This window comes from Lycium barbarum, chromosome 10, assembly GCF_019175385.1.
Source record: "Lycium barbarum isolate Lr01 chromosome 10, ASM1917538v2, whole genome shotgun sequence".
Lineage (NCBI taxonomy): Eukaryota > Viridiplantae > Streptophyta > Magnoliopsida > Solanales > Solanaceae > Lycium > Lycium barbarum.
Window position 1 is genome coordinate 100,744,056 of NC_083346.1, and position 17,538 is coordinate 100,761,593.

The 17,538-nt window shown below is 35.2% G+C and overlaps 1 protein-coding gene and 1 long non-coding RNA gene across 2 annotated transcripts; both read left to right on the forward strand.

The window, feature by feature from the left end:
* The first annotated feature begins 937 nt into the window (after nucleotides 1-937).
* Nucleotides 938-1,570, forward strand: LOC132613192 (putative pentatricopeptide repeat-containing protein At5g59200, chloroplastic). Its single transcript, XM_060327238.1, has one exon. The coding sequence runs from the start codon at nucleotides 938-940 to the stop codon at nucleotides 1,568-1,570; it is 633 nt and encodes a 210-aa protein (XP_060183221.1).
* Nucleotides 1,571-12,557: 10,987 nt separating this feature from the next.
* LOC132615431 (uncharacterized) lies at nucleotides 12,558-15,709 on the forward strand. The gene is made up of 2 exons (XR_009572690.1): nucleotides 12,558-13,265; nucleotides 15,481-15,709. It is a non-coding gene; the product is annotated as an uncharacterized LOC132615431 (long non-coding RNA).
* The last annotated feature ends 1,829 nt before the right edge of the window (nucleotides 15,710-17,538 follow it).

Consider the following 17,538-nt stretch of genomic DNA (forward strand, 5'->3'; position numbering starts at 1 on the left):
AATCGCTATCAATCACTTAAGTTGGTTTTAAATATGTGTTTTCATTTTATAAACTGAACTGTAGTGCAGACCAGATTAAAGTTCACGTTACCAATTAATACAGAGTGAGAATTCAATCTTAAGATTTTGGAACAATTTAATATTAAGGCTTTAAGAAACAAAACACTTTAAGTTATGTATTAAAATCTCGTCTTTATTTTTAAACACATCCTCCATGTTTTGATTTCAAACAAAGAACTTCAGTTTCAAATTTTTAAAATTCAAGGCGATTTTTAGAATTCCGAATTTGATTTCTAACATTAAGTGTAACATTTATCAATTTGAGAATAAACTGGATCTTTTAAAAATTTATACAAAATGATTTGGGTTAAGCCCAACAGCTTTAAATCATTCTTGTTGTAAAAAAGGGTCCAAGGCCCAAAACATTGCAAGGAAAGGGATCTCTAAAACTCTTCAAACATTTGGGCTGAATTTTAGGACAAGTCAAGGCCCAAATATCAATTAGGTTGGTTCACAACCAAATGATGTACATTTTCATAAATGAAATATTTATTTGGCATAGCTAACTCTTAGTTATATTCATGGTTAGTAAAAATTATTTAAGTTAATTACTTTTCAGAGCTATAGTGAATTTTCAATTTACATATCATAGTTATATCAAATACATAAGGCTATTCTCCCCTAACCCCTCTCTCTCTCTCTCCCGTTCCCTCTCTCTTCTCCCTCGGCTTCGGCATCTCCTCAGCACCGCCGCAGCTCAGTCGTAGCAGCCGGTGATGCCGGAATCCATGGCTTCTTCTCAGATCTGGACGAATAGCGAGTTCTCCAACCTTACACAATTGATTGAGATTAAGCTCCCTTCAAACGAGTTGATCGGATTTGAAATAATTAAAATCGTAATAGTAAAGCTTCAGACAGGTTCGTGAGGTTAAAGCTAATGGAACCTTATGAAAAATGCGGAGAGTTTAATGATGCGAAGAAGGTGTTTGATGAAATACCTGAAAGAGATGGTATTGCCTCTACTGTTATGATGTCATGTTATCTTGATCATAGGTTGGTGAATAAAGCAAAGGATGAATTTCGTCTGGTTTCTACCAAGGATAATATTTGCTGGACAACTATGATTGATGGGTTGGTTAGAAATCGTGAAATGAACTTTGCATTGAAGTTATTTAGAGAAATGCAGATGGCAGGTGTAAAGCCTAATGAAGTTACTATTGTTTGTGTTCTATCTACTTGTGCGCAGTTGAGCGTATTAGACCTCGGTAAATGGGTTCATTCGTATGTGGAGAAGTACAACATTGAAGTTAATCATTTAGGTTGTTCAACTTTGGTGAATATGTATTCAAGGTGTGGAGATTTTAAACTTCTCTCAGTTTCCTCTCTCTTCTCCTTTGGCTCCGACGTCGTCATACACGAAGTGGTCCTTAGCACCCCTGCAGCTAAGGCGGCAGTCGTAGCCGCCGGTGATGTCGGAATCCATGGCTTCATCTCAGATTTGGACGGAATCAGGGCTTCTTCTTGTTGTTGTATATTAGATCTGAATGTATTCGTTATTTTTTTAGTGTAAATATAAGTTATATGTATTTGACTGATTGTATTTTGGGGCAAAATAGATGTATTTGACTGTATGTATTCTTTGAATGATTTATATACATATGTTTATATACAATTTTTTTGAGTAAATACAGTGTATTTGAAATTTTGCATATGAAATTTTATTGAAATACATTCAAATACATTCAACCTTGCGACGTCTGGTGGCGACCTTGTTGATCGGAGCTCAAATACATTCAAATACAACCAAAACAAAAGGATACATCAATATATAAATACATTAAAATACAAAGCTCTGTTGTGTATTAATTACACTAAAATACAATCATTTTGAATACACATGTATTCAAAGAAATTAAGGTTGCACGTATTCAAATACAGTCAAATACACGCGATCTCAGAGAAGGATAGCTACAACTAAACAATGTATTCAAATATACGCGAATTGGCCTTAACTAGCTACGATTTGTAAATTTAAAAAAAGGTAGTTGTGGACGGTTAGAAGCTCTAAACTATAGTTGTTTGTGTAAGTTGTCCTTCATAAATTTGGGCTATTTTTAATTGGATTCAAGGCCCAAAGTCATTTTCAGCCCAAAACATATTTTCAAAATTGGTTACATTTTTTTGCACGGATTGTCCTTCTTTTGGGGTGGTCTTTAAATTTTTCCCCTCATATTTGTGGTCTTTAAATTTTGCCCTTTGCTTGGATACCTGAGGTTCTGGGTTCGAACCCCCGCTCAGGCATAAAGTCCTTAAGGAAAAGCTAAAGTTATGCCGGAGGGGGCATAACTTTTTCCTCAAGGCATAGTTTAGTTATGTCTTATGGGCCAAAACGTTTCCTTAAGGAACTATGCCTTATGGGGCAGACTTTTAATTAAGACATAACCAAAAGTATGCCCCATAAGGCAGAACTTTTTCTTAAGGTATAGATTTTGCCTTATAAGGCAAACTTTTAGTTATGCCTTAAGGAAAAATTCCGCCTTATGTGGCATACTATAAAAGTTTGCCTATTAAAAGTATGCCCCCACTGGCATAAACTTGTGAAGGAATTACCAAAGTTATGCCGGACCCAGCATACTTATGCCAAGTCTGCCCATAAGGCATAAGTATGTCGGGTCCGGCATAAGTTTGGTAATTCCTTAACAAGTTTATGCCGGTGGGGGCATACTTTTAATGGGCAAACTTTTATGCCGGACCCGGCATAAACTTGTGAATGAATTACCAAAGTTATGCCGGACCCGACATACTTATGCCAAGTCTGCCCATAAGGCATAAGTATGCCGGGTCCGGCATAACTTTGGTAATTCCTTCACAAGTGTATGCCGATGGGGGCATAGCGAAATTTAAACTCTGCCTTGCGATTTTTTTTTAAAATTTTGACTGTGTGGGGGTTCGAACCTGAAACCCATGGGGTTTAGCCGAAGGGCAAAATTTAAAGATTTCAAATATGAGGGGCAAAATTTAAAGACCAACCCAAAAGAAGGGCAATTTTGCGAATTGCCCAATTGGTTAAGGCCGAAAGCTCAGAACTAAGTAATAATTTGGAGAATTTGATCTTGAGATTTTTACCTATCAGATCAATTAGGAAGAATTATACACAATAATAATATCTTCTTAAAATTAATAAATATAGCACATTTTATAACAAATATTACATTTCGAAAAGAAAAACTTAAAAACAATAATAAAATATTTAAATGTTATTAATCTTCTCCAGAAATTGAGAGATCTGTTTCCATTAATACACTTTTAGTGCACTTTTTCTTTTCTGTATCTCTTCCATAATTTTCTCTTCCTCCCCATAAATATCTCTCATCAAAAAGAAAAATTATCTCAAAGTCTCCCCTCTTTATTCTGGAAAAAAGTCTCCCCTCTTTGATCTGGTTGCCACCAAGGGAATTATAATATATTTTCTTCTAATTTTATTTTTATGCTGCCTTTTAAAAATAGAATATCATTTATATATTTCAAATATATTGGACTCTTTTATATAATATAAATATTCCATCAATATGTTTTATATATATATATATATATATATATATATATATATATATATATATATATATATACAAAATATACAAATTGTATATATACAATATAATACATGCAACTAAACAAAATAATATGCATTCTATTTAGATATGTGCAGTATATTCGCTAATATATGGTTTATCATATATACTACTGAAGTAGTAAAATACACAAGACAACAATCCAATTTGTAATATGTTAATATAATATTTGTAATATTTACATGTGAACAACAAAAAGGAAACAAATAAAAAACAATGTTCGTATAAAAAGAAAATAAAAAAAAAAGATATTAGAAAAAGGAAAAGACAAAAAAAAAAAAGTCTGAATAAAAGAAATAAAAAAGAAAGACAATAGAAAAGGAAACTAAATTCAATACAACCGTTTCCAGCATTTTTTAAGGGTTAATTAGTTAAGAACTTGAGATAAAAGGGAACTTATTTTGGAAGCATGGCTACTTTTGAAATATTAATTTTTGTGTTAAGAATATGTGATGTAGTTTTTAATATTGTATAGTCACGTAGATTCTCCTTGACCTGCCATAGTTTTTAAACAAGAATTAAATAAGTTCATCATATTAAAAGTTGAATTTATCAATTTAATTCAAAGTTTTGAAGGATTAGATGAACATTTCTTGTCACGACCCAACTCGTGGGTCGAGCGGGCACTCACACTAAGCCTCTTGGTGGGCGAACCCTTCCCTTTACTTAACCGTTTTTAGTTAACACATACGAAAATTAAGTAATGAAAGCAGTCTCAATATAGATAAATACTAAGTGCAGAAATACAAACAACACCCCAAAGATCTGGTCAAGGCATAGTACAAGAGCCACTAACAAAGCTACATAAATCTAAAATGATAAAATACGTAAGTGTTTGAAATACTGTCTCGAAATAGAAAGACATATATCATAAGAGAAGAGTTTTCCGAGCCGCGGATCTGGAACATGGCTCACCCTGGAAACTCAATGAGAAGCCTTGGGAATCACCCACAAGGTGCTGACGTGGATCCTGTGACGAACTATGCTCTCAAAAAGGAGTACAGAAAGGTAGTATCAGTACAAACACTATGTACTGGTAGGAATCATAGGTCAACAATAATTAGTTCACATATATGAAGAAAGAAATCAACCAGTAGACATATAAGCAATCAAGTACAGTCATTAAGCATATTCACACAAAACTCACAGTATTAGGAACCCCAGTAGATTCCAGTAATCTCAAGTTATAGCCTAGGTGGAAGTATCTAATCCTCGAGTCCATCAAGTCTCTAAGTAAACACTTAGCAACCACATAACAACTCCAATGAATCATCACACAGGAAATCAATGCGGAAACGTACCATGCAACAATATAAATGCAATAAACAGAATCAATGATATGAGTGGATGTAATATGAATGTATGTTCGATGCAATGCAATGCAATTCACTGTCCAACTGGCTCATACCGTACACATATGTTACAGACGGAAATCCTTCACGTCTCGATAGTCATGACCCATGGGGGACTAGCGAAGTCCATGTACCAGTCACTCCGCACGCAGCCAGAGATGACTTCCACAATTCTAGCTAGGGGTGGGGCATGGTATGGTATATATCTATTATCATACCGATATCAAAATTTTTTATACCGCGGTTTCGGTATTATGGTATTTGGTATGCATTTTTAAAAAATTCGGTATTCGGTATGGTATTCGGTATTTATAAAGAAAATACCGAAATAACGAATACCATACCTGTAACACCTCGTAACTTCGGACTAAAGTTTGACTATAAGATGATAATATAATGGAACCAAGATGAGGATTATAGGAAGTGTTTTGAAAACCAATTAAGTCATAAGAAATGTCTTTGGGCAAAGAAAAGTTGGAAGCCACTCTACGGGGCGTGTTTTCAAACGAGTTTTTGGAAGGTCTTACTTCCAACGACCATAACCCCTCTATTAACTTTGAATTTGGGAAAACTTCCTTGTTGAAAGTTTTAGCTCCTTGAAATAGCTTTCCAACGGTATATTACGGGCCTCAATCGGACATCTGTGCAAAATGTTATGCCCATTATACGACAGACTGTCCGAGCAGAAGAATTTTGACGGACCATTTGACGGTCCGTAGAATATTTGACGGTCCGTATAACATTTATACGGTCCGTCAAATGGTCACAGAGGGTCACATTTTGCTGGGCAGTTTTACGCTTCATTTTTACGGTCCGTATAAATTTTGACGGTCCGTAAAATAGTTATACGGTCCGTAAAATGGTCACAGAAGACCATGTTTTGCTGGGCAGTTTTACGGTTCATTTTGACGGTCCATAAAACAATTATACGGTCCGTCAAATTGACTCAGGCCAGCGTAAAATGGTCACAGAAACTCAATTTTTGCTGGGTAGTTTTACGGACCATTTTGACGGTCCGTCAAACAGTTTGACGGTTCGTAAAAATGGGCGTAGAATTGCCCGATGGGTCAGATTTTAAGATATTAATAAGAGACCCAAAATCATTTTTTCATTCCCATTTCTCTTACACAACTCAAGGGTTCTCTAGAGCCATCCAAACACTTCATATGCAAGAATCCAAGTGAAACTAAAGATCCACTTCATTAATTCACAAAACTAAGTGTGAGAAACACATCAAATCCATTCAAGTCAAGAAATTCCATAGAAGGTGGAACTAGGGTTTTGTTCAAGTGAAGCTTTTCAACTCAAGGATTATTCCTACAATAACTAAGGTAATTTTTATGATGTTTCATGATGATTAAAGTGTTGATAAGTTCTTGGGAGAATAGTAAATGGGTTTGATAAAGAAAATTATATGAACTATGCTAGGGTTTTTGGATTGTTGACTTGGGATTGTTGTATTCATATGGGTGATGAAGAATGATGTTAATTACATCTAATTAAGATTGTAGAATCACCTAGAAGTCATAGAATGGGGATTGGGTGAAGAAAACACCATTAATGAAGGTTGTAGAGCTTCATGCCCACTAAGTGTTTGATAAAATGCTTAGATGACCAAAGCATGAATATTATTGCTAATATAGAATCCCTTTAACTTGTATTGATATAGATCAAAGTTGAGAGGGTTGACGAACATTGTATTACGCTCAAAGGCTGGAATTAAGGTATGTGAGGCTAACTATCTACGTTAGGGAATATTCATGATTCTCCCTATGCCTCATTCTTCATGCTTGTCAGAAATTTGACTCAGAACATAGTTTAGCCTAGTTTCATGATATGATATAGAACTGTTATCTTCTAGGGTTGCAGTTACAGAATTCGTTCATGGTTGTCACTTTGAACATCATGAACTCAACACTTAATCTTTATAGACTTATGCATTATTATCACATGAGTCTCAGGCAGTGTATAACCAGTTATTTGCAAGAGTCCCATAATCAGAAGCAGTTATCATGCTATCAGCTATAGCCAGAATCAATTTTATAAATTGTTAATGTTGAACACCTGTATCTGTACTTTTGGGCCCTAGGCCACAGTTTATGCATACGTATTGCTTGGGCCAGAGGCCACAGTTTTTGTGCACATTATTTGGGCCCTAGGCCACAGTTATATTTACAGTTTTACAGGTGATTCTTCATCCAGAACAGGGAGTACTTCAGCTTCTTGCTTTCCTGTTTAGTTCAGTTTCAGTTTTCAGTTTCAGTTCCAGTATTTTTATTGCTTCAGTTGCTTTATATACCAGTACAATTCAAATGTACTGATGTCCCTTTTTATTGCTTGGGGGCCTGCATCTCGCGATGCAGGTAACGATACACAGGTTGACGACCCAGCTAATTAGGAGTGCAAGTATCAGCTACTGGTGAGCCCCACATTCCTTCGGGGCGTTGTCAGCTACCCAGTTATTTCAGTTTATAGACAGCTCTATCATTCAGTACTCTTAGAGGCTTCATAGACACAGTTCAGGCAGTCAGATATTTATTATGATAGCCTTGTTGGCAGTTGTTAAATCGTTTTGGTTTAGCCATGTAGGCTACTGTTAGATATATTTCAGATTGTCTAAGTATTTCCGCATTATGATATTTCAGTGAGACTTTTAGTTAATCAGCATGTGTTAGTTTTATTTTATAAATTAGTCATGTTTTGGTATCACATGTTGATTCAGCCAGCCAGATGGTTCGCTCGGTCACATGCAGTCAGGCACCGGGTGCCGTGTTACGTCCAGGCCCAGGTTCGGGGCGTGACAATACCGAAGTATATAATTACATATACAATTCATATATATTAGTATATATTATAATACTAACAAATATTTAAATTAGTATTAGTACAAAACTAATTGTTTAGACATTTGGACTTTGACTACTCTTTCTTGATTGAAATGTTTTTGTTGTTTAATTGATTCACGAAGGGGATTGCTTGTAATTTCTTTTGAAATTTTCAAATGTGAGGTGTTAGTATGATATAATTAAGACGTTTTTGAATAGGCGAAGTAATTCTCTACGATATGATTATATGTTCGTCAAAGTCGAACAAACTTTGGTTATTGATTTACCGTACCGTAAAATACCGAAACCGAACTTAAAAATACCGAACCATACCGAATTAATTGGGTATGGTAATGGTATAGTATTTTTAGAAACCGAAAATCGAAATTACCATACTGAAGTTTCAAATACCGTACTGTACCATACCATGCCCACCCCTAATTCTAGCCACTCCGCACTCAGCCCAGAGGTGACTTCCATCTTCCACTTTCTTATCATACGTTTCCATACTCTTTTTGCATCATTTTTTCCTTTGGAACCACATCACATGACCATGAGAAATGCAGCATGAAATGCATGCATGAATGTCGAATTCAATAATAATCATGGGGGTGAATAACCATAACAACATCCGTACATCAACTACCAATACAAGCTTAATCCCAAATCGGTGCAATGCCACGTCCGGAACAATTTCCCTTCGGGCTATGTAAGTAACATCAAATAATGTATGCATGAGAAGCCATATGGAATAGGCATGTATCAAACACCACAATAAGAAGCCTCAAATGTTTCACTTTCTCACTTAACATTATTAATATCAAGTCATAGTTCAAACCCATGTATTGTATGAAATGAGAATGTATGTCGTGCATGATATCAATATCAAGTGCAAATCATAATCAAAATTTCATTCATGCCTCTGCATGAGCACATATTACAATACCAATCCTAAATCATTGTTCTTTCCTCTATCGATGATAAGTGACAAGATAAGTGAGAGATGAATGCATCACAATCAACATAGTAAACTGCCAACAAGCCCAACACCTCACACATGGCAACAAACCCAAATCACAATAACAGGGTGACAAGCCTACAAAGTCATCAACAATACCAACCTAAGAGTATCCTTCCCAACTTCATACCCGAAGTCTCACCATGCTTTCTCCGTGAGTAACTAACTTTTACATATGCTTCGCTAATTGAAGTCTAACCGAAAGGTAAGCCGTAACCTACCTCAATGCCGAGCTGGTGCCACAAACCATTAAACGCGAGCCTTTCCCTTCCGAAGAGCCTTTGAATACTCAAAGTCTAGTCATTATCAAAATATAAGCTAGAATCGAAGATTAACGATACCCATACTGCTATACATTCGTTCATATCGAAAATCAACTATAGAAAAGAGGGAAATCGGACCCACAAGGGTAAAATGGAAATTTCAAGAGTGGAAATGGTAATCCAACGTTCTAGAAGTTCAATTCTACTCTCCAATTGCAAATTAGCCTCAATTAGTGATCAATTTCATCGTTCAAAAGGAAACTCCCAATTTAGGAATAAACCCTAGTTTTCCATAATCAATTCTTTAACTCAAATTAGAGATTCAAGATTATCATCTACTAATCCATAAGATTCCATGATTAGAATAGTAGGATTCATCAATTAAACTCATATTTATAGCCTAAGACTCAAATATCTAACTTAAGGTTAAAACTCATCTTCTCCAATTAGCATCAATAGATTCCACCATAGATTCTAGCATTAGGAAGGTAAATCAACATGAACAAGGTGAAGAAAACTTACCCCAAGATAAATCAACTCTGAATATTCTTCAAATCACCCTTGAGTCACTTAGAGAATTAATTTTTGGGAAAGGGGAAAGAGTGGTTCGAAATGGGACATTTAATGCTTCTGATTCAGCGATGTTCACTCCAGGACAAGAGGTTCCTCCCCCGCGATCTCGCCTCAACGGAGAACCATCCGCTGAGGCACATCTCATTAAAATCTCAGGGACTCGCGCTTGCAGACCAAGCCCCGCTGAGGCGCAAAGAGTCTCGCTGGGATGAGATACCAGAAACCAGCAAACTTTTGGTTTTCGCCAAGTTTCACTCCAAATCCCGACATCCATCCGAGGACTTTCGTATACAAACCAGACATGCAAACATAAGTAAAAACACGCTACGAACTCAATCGTGGCCTCGGAATTCCCAACGAAGGTCTATTTGACCGGTTCAACCCCCAATCAACCAAAACCAACTTTCCAACCAATGGTACAAAACGCTCCCGAGTGCCCCGGGAACCGAACTGAATACCCCACCAAGTCATAATCGACCCTCCGGAACTCACGGAATTGAAGAATTTCCTAAAAGTCCGTTTACCCAAAAGTCAAGTATTGATCAAAGGTTTTTCACGTTAAAGCTCTAATTTCCTCAAAGCACGTTAATACTCGCTTGATGACCTTGGGAACCGTGTCACCCATCCCCGCGGGTCAAAATCACACTAACGGGGCTCGGGGAAGGGTTAACGGGGGTGAATGGGTCAAAAGTGTCATAACAACCAATCGGGTCGTTACATTTCTACCCCAATCCGAACCCATCTTCTCTCTCCTTTCTTTTCCCTTTTCTCTCCTTTCCAATTCGAAAACCCTAAAATCTCCGCTCCTATAGAATATAGCCTCTTTTTTCTGATTGAATTTTATCTTTCTAAGTCTGTTCCAACTTCAACAACTGCCACAGTTGCACAATGGGTGAATTTTTTGAAGGAAAAATTATATTGATTAAAAATTAAATAGCAATTGTTACAAATATATGTATAACAAATAATGTTACTGCCGTGAGTGATATTCTTGGAAACTTTGATCAATCACTTTGCGTTGATTGGGTATCAAGGCAGCTAAAAGAAATATATATATATATATATATATATATATATATATATATATATATATATATATATATATATATATATATATATATATATATATATATAACTGACCTGTTGAGGGGTCCCATAAAATAAATTGAATATCTTGAGATGTATGTTTCAAACTTTCTTCTTTGTTTTAAGTTCCGAACACACATTATTTTATTTTAAGTTTGAACAGGCAATAAATGATTTAATGAGGGAGAAAGCACAGTTAATAAAGTAAAAAAACGGAATTACTGAGGGAGAATGAGAACTTAAAGAACAGCAATCGTGCAAAAGGACTTGAAAAAAAACACTCAATTAGAATCTTGATGATGGGGATGATACCTAATTTAATTACAATCTTATCTCTTTATTTTTAGGTCATATATATATGTATGCCAAAATTATTAATATCACAATATTATATACAATATTCTTTAGGGAATTATTTAAAGATAAAAGAAGCACATTCAAATTAATTTTAGGGAAAATTTCATAAATGACTACTATTTGGAGGTTTTCTTTTCCGCATAGCTACAGTTTAGCTATTTACTTTTCGTGGCAAACATATAGCTAAGCGCTTGTTTCATGTTGTATTCGCTATTAAGTGTCACTGTATTCATGAATACAGTCATTAAAATTTGCTAAATTTTGTATTCAATTTAAATGTATTCAAATCAACCGTATTCATTATGGTTACTTTTACAGTGTATTCACTTTATTATATTTAATCGATTGTATAAAAAAACACATAATTTTGCAATAAAAAAGTTAACAAATACACTCAAAAAATTGAATACAAAGAAATAAAATTCACTCTTTTCATTTGTATACACTTCAAAAATTAATGTATTCATTTTTATACAAAAAATAAAATTAACAATACACTAAAAAACAGAATACAAGAAAATAAAATACACAAAACACTGAATTGTACACCAAAAAATTAATGAATACACTGAATTGTATGCCAAAGATTTAATGAATACACTAAAAAAAATGATTTTCCAAATTCGGCACCGGAATCTGACCGGAAAACTCACCGCCGACCAGATTCCAACAAAGCAAAATCTGACCAGAACTAAGTAGATCCGGTCAGATCCGGCCAAGATCTAATCGGATCTGACCGTGAAAACTCAAAAGCCACCTCGTCAACATCCTTCATCCACTTCCAACAGAAATGGTGCAAATACCTTAACATACTGACCTTGAAACATGCTCAATCATAATTATCTTACAACATATACTTTCGTTATCTTTATTATCTATTTAACACATTACTTACTACTTCATTAGAAAAAGATTTCCAGTGAATCATCGGAAAAATATTTGCACGTACCCGGTTCATGCCCCAAGCTAAGAAGAAGAGTAACCAAATGTTAGAGAGAGGAGGAGAGAGTAAACCGAAAGAGATTGAGAGACAATGAGAGAGAAAATGAGTTGATCAGGGGAAAAATATGAATACAAGCCTTATGTTGCGGTTGATTTTTAATTTTAACTGTGTTTAAATGTTTTAGTTATGTACAGTAATTGATATACACCTTTTAGTTATGAAATGTAATTAATTTAAAGTATAGCTACTAGATATAAATAAGGCCTAATGTTATCTACACCATGTAGATTTCCCTTAATTTTAAGTAGAGTGTAGTAAAATCGGATTAGTTAGTCAAATTACAAATACCCAAAGTCTAGTAATTTAATGTAATTTTCGGAACAATTTTTGGCCCAGAGAAACTCCAAACCTGGCCCAAATCAGGTCCAAGATACCCATCCTATTTGACAATCCATTTCTACCTTAATAAACTAATAGAATCGCGCCACATCAACGCGAATACCACTCACGAAACAAACACACTCATATTCGATCTCAGTTGCGATCCAACGACGCACGTTTTTACTCTCTTTTATTTAGAGATCTATGTTTATATATACTTAGAAATCAGATTTGATTTGGATTGTTGGATCAATCCCATCCAACAATCCATTTTAATTTAAGCCATAAAAGACTTAAATCTACCCCCAAACCCTAATTCCCATTCCCCATTTCTCCCCACTGGCCGGCTCCAATCCTCCTTCTCTATTCCCTTTCTCGAAACCCTAATTGTCCCCTATCCCCTTCTTCCTTCTTTCTTTCTTTCCCCCATTTTCTCCTTTCCAATTCAAAAATCCCTAAAATCTCCTTCTCCTATCAAACCTTGCTTACCCTGTGGCAGTTTCTCGTACTTTTCGGACTGCATGAGTTGTCCATTTGGTGATTCTTTTGAAAATAAAATAAAAATGCTTGATTGCTTTCATAGCATTGTTGCAAATCTGTATGCCGATGAGATTATTGCAGTGTATGTCATTCTAACATAAGGATACATTATGGGCTGAGTGGATATCTTGTCGCGAATAAAAAGGGCGGTTTGATGCATTACGCTCCCACTGTTCGCAGGGTCCGAGAAAGGACTAGACCACAAGGATGTAATGTACGCAGCGTATTTATGAGAAGTAAAAATTTATAAAACTGAGAAGGTCAAAGGTTCAACATACATTGAATCTCGTGACAGGTATGTTTTAAAGCATTTTTTTAATCACCAACACAAATTGATTTTTTAATATATTTGAACAGTCAAATAGAATATTCAATAAAGAAAAAACGAAGAGTTAAGGAAGGAGAATCCGAATTTAAGGAAAAGAAGATGAAGAAAATGGTGAAAAACGAGAATATGACAGATAATGTGAAACCGGGGGAGTAACAATAATTATGTGTTGAAATTATGACGACTCGGTAAAAAATGTTCTAAAGTTGTTTTGGTACTTATTAATGATTGCAATGACTAACTGACCTCACATGTTGAGGGCTTATTGATTGTGATGGCTAACACGTTAAATGTTGAGCGCTTATTGATTGTGATGGCTAACTGGCGTTCAATGTCAATCCCTTGGTGATGGATATCAACGATCAACTAAGCAAGGGACCATAAATAATAAGTACAAACGATATTTAGTTATTTTCTTCCCAATCAGATTTATCATCTACCACAAAAAGGTATATGATTTTTTTTGTCAAGCCTCGAGTAAACCATATCTTTTCTCATCTTCTTGTATGTTGTAGCTACTGCTAATCTTCCTAAGGCTATAACGACCTATCCGGTCGTTATTTAATATTTTGTGAACCTATTGCCAATCTAGGTTGAGGGTCGTAAATAACAAGCTCCATGATGTGTTTTAAGGGTTGAGAGTGGAAAAATCAATTTCGGAAAGAATTAGAAATTGCAGGCCAAGGACCGCCATAGCGGTCAGTGGACTGCCATAGCGGTATCGCTATAGCGGCGTAGCGATTGCCGCAGCAGTCCATGTGGGGCAGTAACCCATTTTTGGTTAGTTTATTTTTCTCTCCTTTTTCAACAAAAGACTCTGAAGGGCTGCTCCTAGGGTTCCATATGAGAGAAAAATCCTTGACACCAAGAAAAAGAAACCTTTCTAATTTCCTCCCCACTAATCCCTACGAATATTAGCGCTTTTGGATTCGGATGAAGGCTAAGAAGACGAGTAATTCATGGAGATTTGATTAGCTGTTCGTCAACAAGGTAAGTTATGGTTTACTTGAGTTAGACTTTGATTAGCGAATCGTATATACCCTTAGAGTTGAAGGGAGACTGCATGATTAGGTCTTCGAACATGGAGTTTGGATGGACATACTCTTTAATGTGATTAAAATATTGTGTAAATGATAGTTAGGGTAATAATGAGTTATTATTAATAGAAAATGTTGTTATCACTGAGGGGTACTTCGTGTTTACTTTATGCAACCCTAGAAGTGGGTGATTCCCGTCCTTATAACCGATTGTGTTGAATATTTATATGGCTGTTTTCCTTGAAAAACAAGAGATTTGTAGTGGAAGAATTATATTGAGGTGGATTGGCATTATGCCCATCAAGGGCAGGAATTATGATTAGTTGATATATTGCATCGTTGCATTGCATGGTCTATGAGGAAATGCATGTAGCAGGCAAGGCTGAGTGTGGTATCGTGTTATCTGGTCTTGTGGCCGTTGAGTGGAATACGTTAAATATATATATATGTTTTGGATCTGCGTCTGAGGTTCGTTCCGGAGTGGAGGTTTGTGCTCGGGTCCGAGGAGTGAATCCGGAACGAGTGGTATATGGACACCATGGGTCTCATGCAGGTCATGACTACTGAGCAATGACATCAGATATCATGTATGTACAGTCTGTATGGGCCCTTGCATCGCATTTTTGCATTTCATTACCTCCCATATTTCTATGATATGCATGCGTGTTCTACTGTTGTTGATATTGCATATTCATCTTTATGTTTTCGCTGAGTCTGGTGGAGAGGGGATTAATATAAGATAAGTATAGCAGCAGGTTGTTAGATAGTGTTCCATTTCCCCAGGTGCATCATACTGTAGTAAGTAATTTAAGTAGGTGAAACTTTACAAGCATAAAGGGTAGAAGTTAGAGTATACAATGAGCGCGGAGCGGAGGAGTACTAGGTTGGATGAAAGGGAGGTAACAGTTGTGATTTAGTAGAATACCTGTAAATTCTTGAAAATAAAAGAAGTGAAAATCGAGAGTGGAAAGGTAAGGGGTGATATTGTAATAATCTTTATTTTGAATCTTGAGGTTCATTGCCTTATCTGCTTATCTTATTTGACTTTATATTGTGTTGTGTGAACTAATCTTAGTGGACTTATGATGCTTACCAGTACATGTGGTGTACTGAAACTACTCTTGCTACGCCTTTTTTGGGTGTAGATATGTTGTAGGTTTTAGATGAAGTTTCGCCATGTGGACTTATCAGGCACTCTCCTACAGCCTCGCTCATCTCACTCCAGGCAGAGGTTGTGTCATTTATTTTGTCTTCCTTTACTGTAGGAGCTCTTGTACCTGTCTAGACTAGATTCTGAAAATTTCTTTTCAGTTTTATTGTATATTAAAACAGAGCCTGTATGAAGCTTTTACTTTAATTTTGTGATTTTTGAAAGATTTTTGTCGCAACTTTTTAAATGTTGGGTTTAGTTGGTAAGGGTTCGCCTATTATGTTAGTAATATGGTAGGTGCCAACACGAACCGTGGGTTGGGTCGTGACAAAGGCCCTGCCAATCAATGTTGCTGACTTGGTTAGGGTGGAACAAGATCAAACTAGCCTACATTTAGAAATCGTGGACTTAGAGAAGCAAGCATACGTACGTGCTGATGAGATTTTCAACTCATTCATAGGCCAAACTTTTTTTGCTCTTGTTTTTCTTAGGAACGTTGCTTTTTAGAACATGTTAAGCTGTTCTTTTGTTCATCAAGCTGGTAAATGGTATCTTTATTGTAGCATTTTTTCCGTTGTCATGAGAGCAGGGGCAGTTCCAAGTGGAATGTGCCGGGTGCTCTAAAACACATTGAGCCCGACGCGAGCTATATTTTATTTTAATCATATAGAAGAGTGAGTTGCTCACTTTTTCGTCGTCCGTCATTAAAAAAATTAAAAAAATAAGGTGGGCCTTAATCTTCTTTAATAGTTGAAAAATTGTTAAATAAAAAAAGTGGGATCCAATCTTCTATAATAGCAGAGATTAAAAAAAAAATTAAGGTGAGGTTCACATGGAGAATTAGGAGATAATTGCAAAAAAATAATCATATAGAAGAGTGAGTTGCTCACTTTTTCGTCGTCCGTCATTAAAAAAATTAAAAAAACAAGGTGGGCCTTAATCTTCTTTAATAGTTGAAAAATTGTTAAATAAAAAAAGTGGGATCCAATCTTCTATAATAGCAGAGATTAAAAAAAAAATTAAGGTGAGGTTCGCGTGGAGAATTAGGAGATAATTGCAAAAAAATAAAAATAAAGGTGGGATCCGCGTGAAGAAGTAGGAGACAATTGCTAGGAAAAATAATTAAGGTGGGGTTCATGTGAAAAAGTAGGAGACAATAGCAACAGAAAAAAATAGGATATTTAAATAATGATAATAAGTTCAGAAAATGGTAAAGGTACGCTTAGAGAAAATATATTTAAGAGAAGTTCGGAAAAAAAGAAATAACAATTTAAATTGAACAAAAACCGTTAAAGAAGTCATAAAATCAAAAGATTCAAAACTTATACCTTTGGGTATAAGTTTAGACACATACGTCTCACACAAATAATGAAGAATAGCATCAAGAAGACGAAATATAAACGGTCAAGAAACGTATGCACATATTTTCTTAAAATGATGAAGTTCGTCTATATTTAAAAATTTAATACTGTAGCAGATGCTGACACATCAAAGCGCTTTTCAGTATTGTTGAGTAGAAAGAGATGATGACATCAAATTCGGTAAGAAAAGGCTAATTTCAAATCTTTCAATAGAGAACCAAACCAGGAAATTAATTTATTGATATTCTCAATTAATTGCATTATAATATTTTTTGTAATAAAAATCTCATAATTATATTACTAAAAGGTACTCACTCTGTCCTAATTTGTGGTCTAAAACAAGTCATAGATATTTGTGTGAATTTAAATAATTTCATTAAAGGTAAAACGAAAAATTTCAAGTTAAATGATTTCTAAGCATAAAAATATATCATTTTTTTAGATAGTCTAAAAAAAATGTGGTACTATTTTTTACCTCCAACTCATGTTGAAAAAAAAAAATGGACCCCATATTTTAAAAAATCAAACAATATAAAAAAAACGTGGACCCCATATTAAAAAATAAGCAATATCTAAAAACAAAATGTAGACCTCATATTAAAAAAATAAAGCAATATCCATGTAAATGTCAAAGTATCCTCCATTAAGTCAATAATGATGAATGCATTCAGTTGGATTTCTATACCACGCAC

Excerpts from the sequence above, each read along its gene's own strand:
- LOC132613192 (XM_060327238.1), top strand. The coding sequence starts at position 938 with ATGGAACCTTATGAAAAATGCGGAGAGTTTAATGATGCGAAGAAGGTG.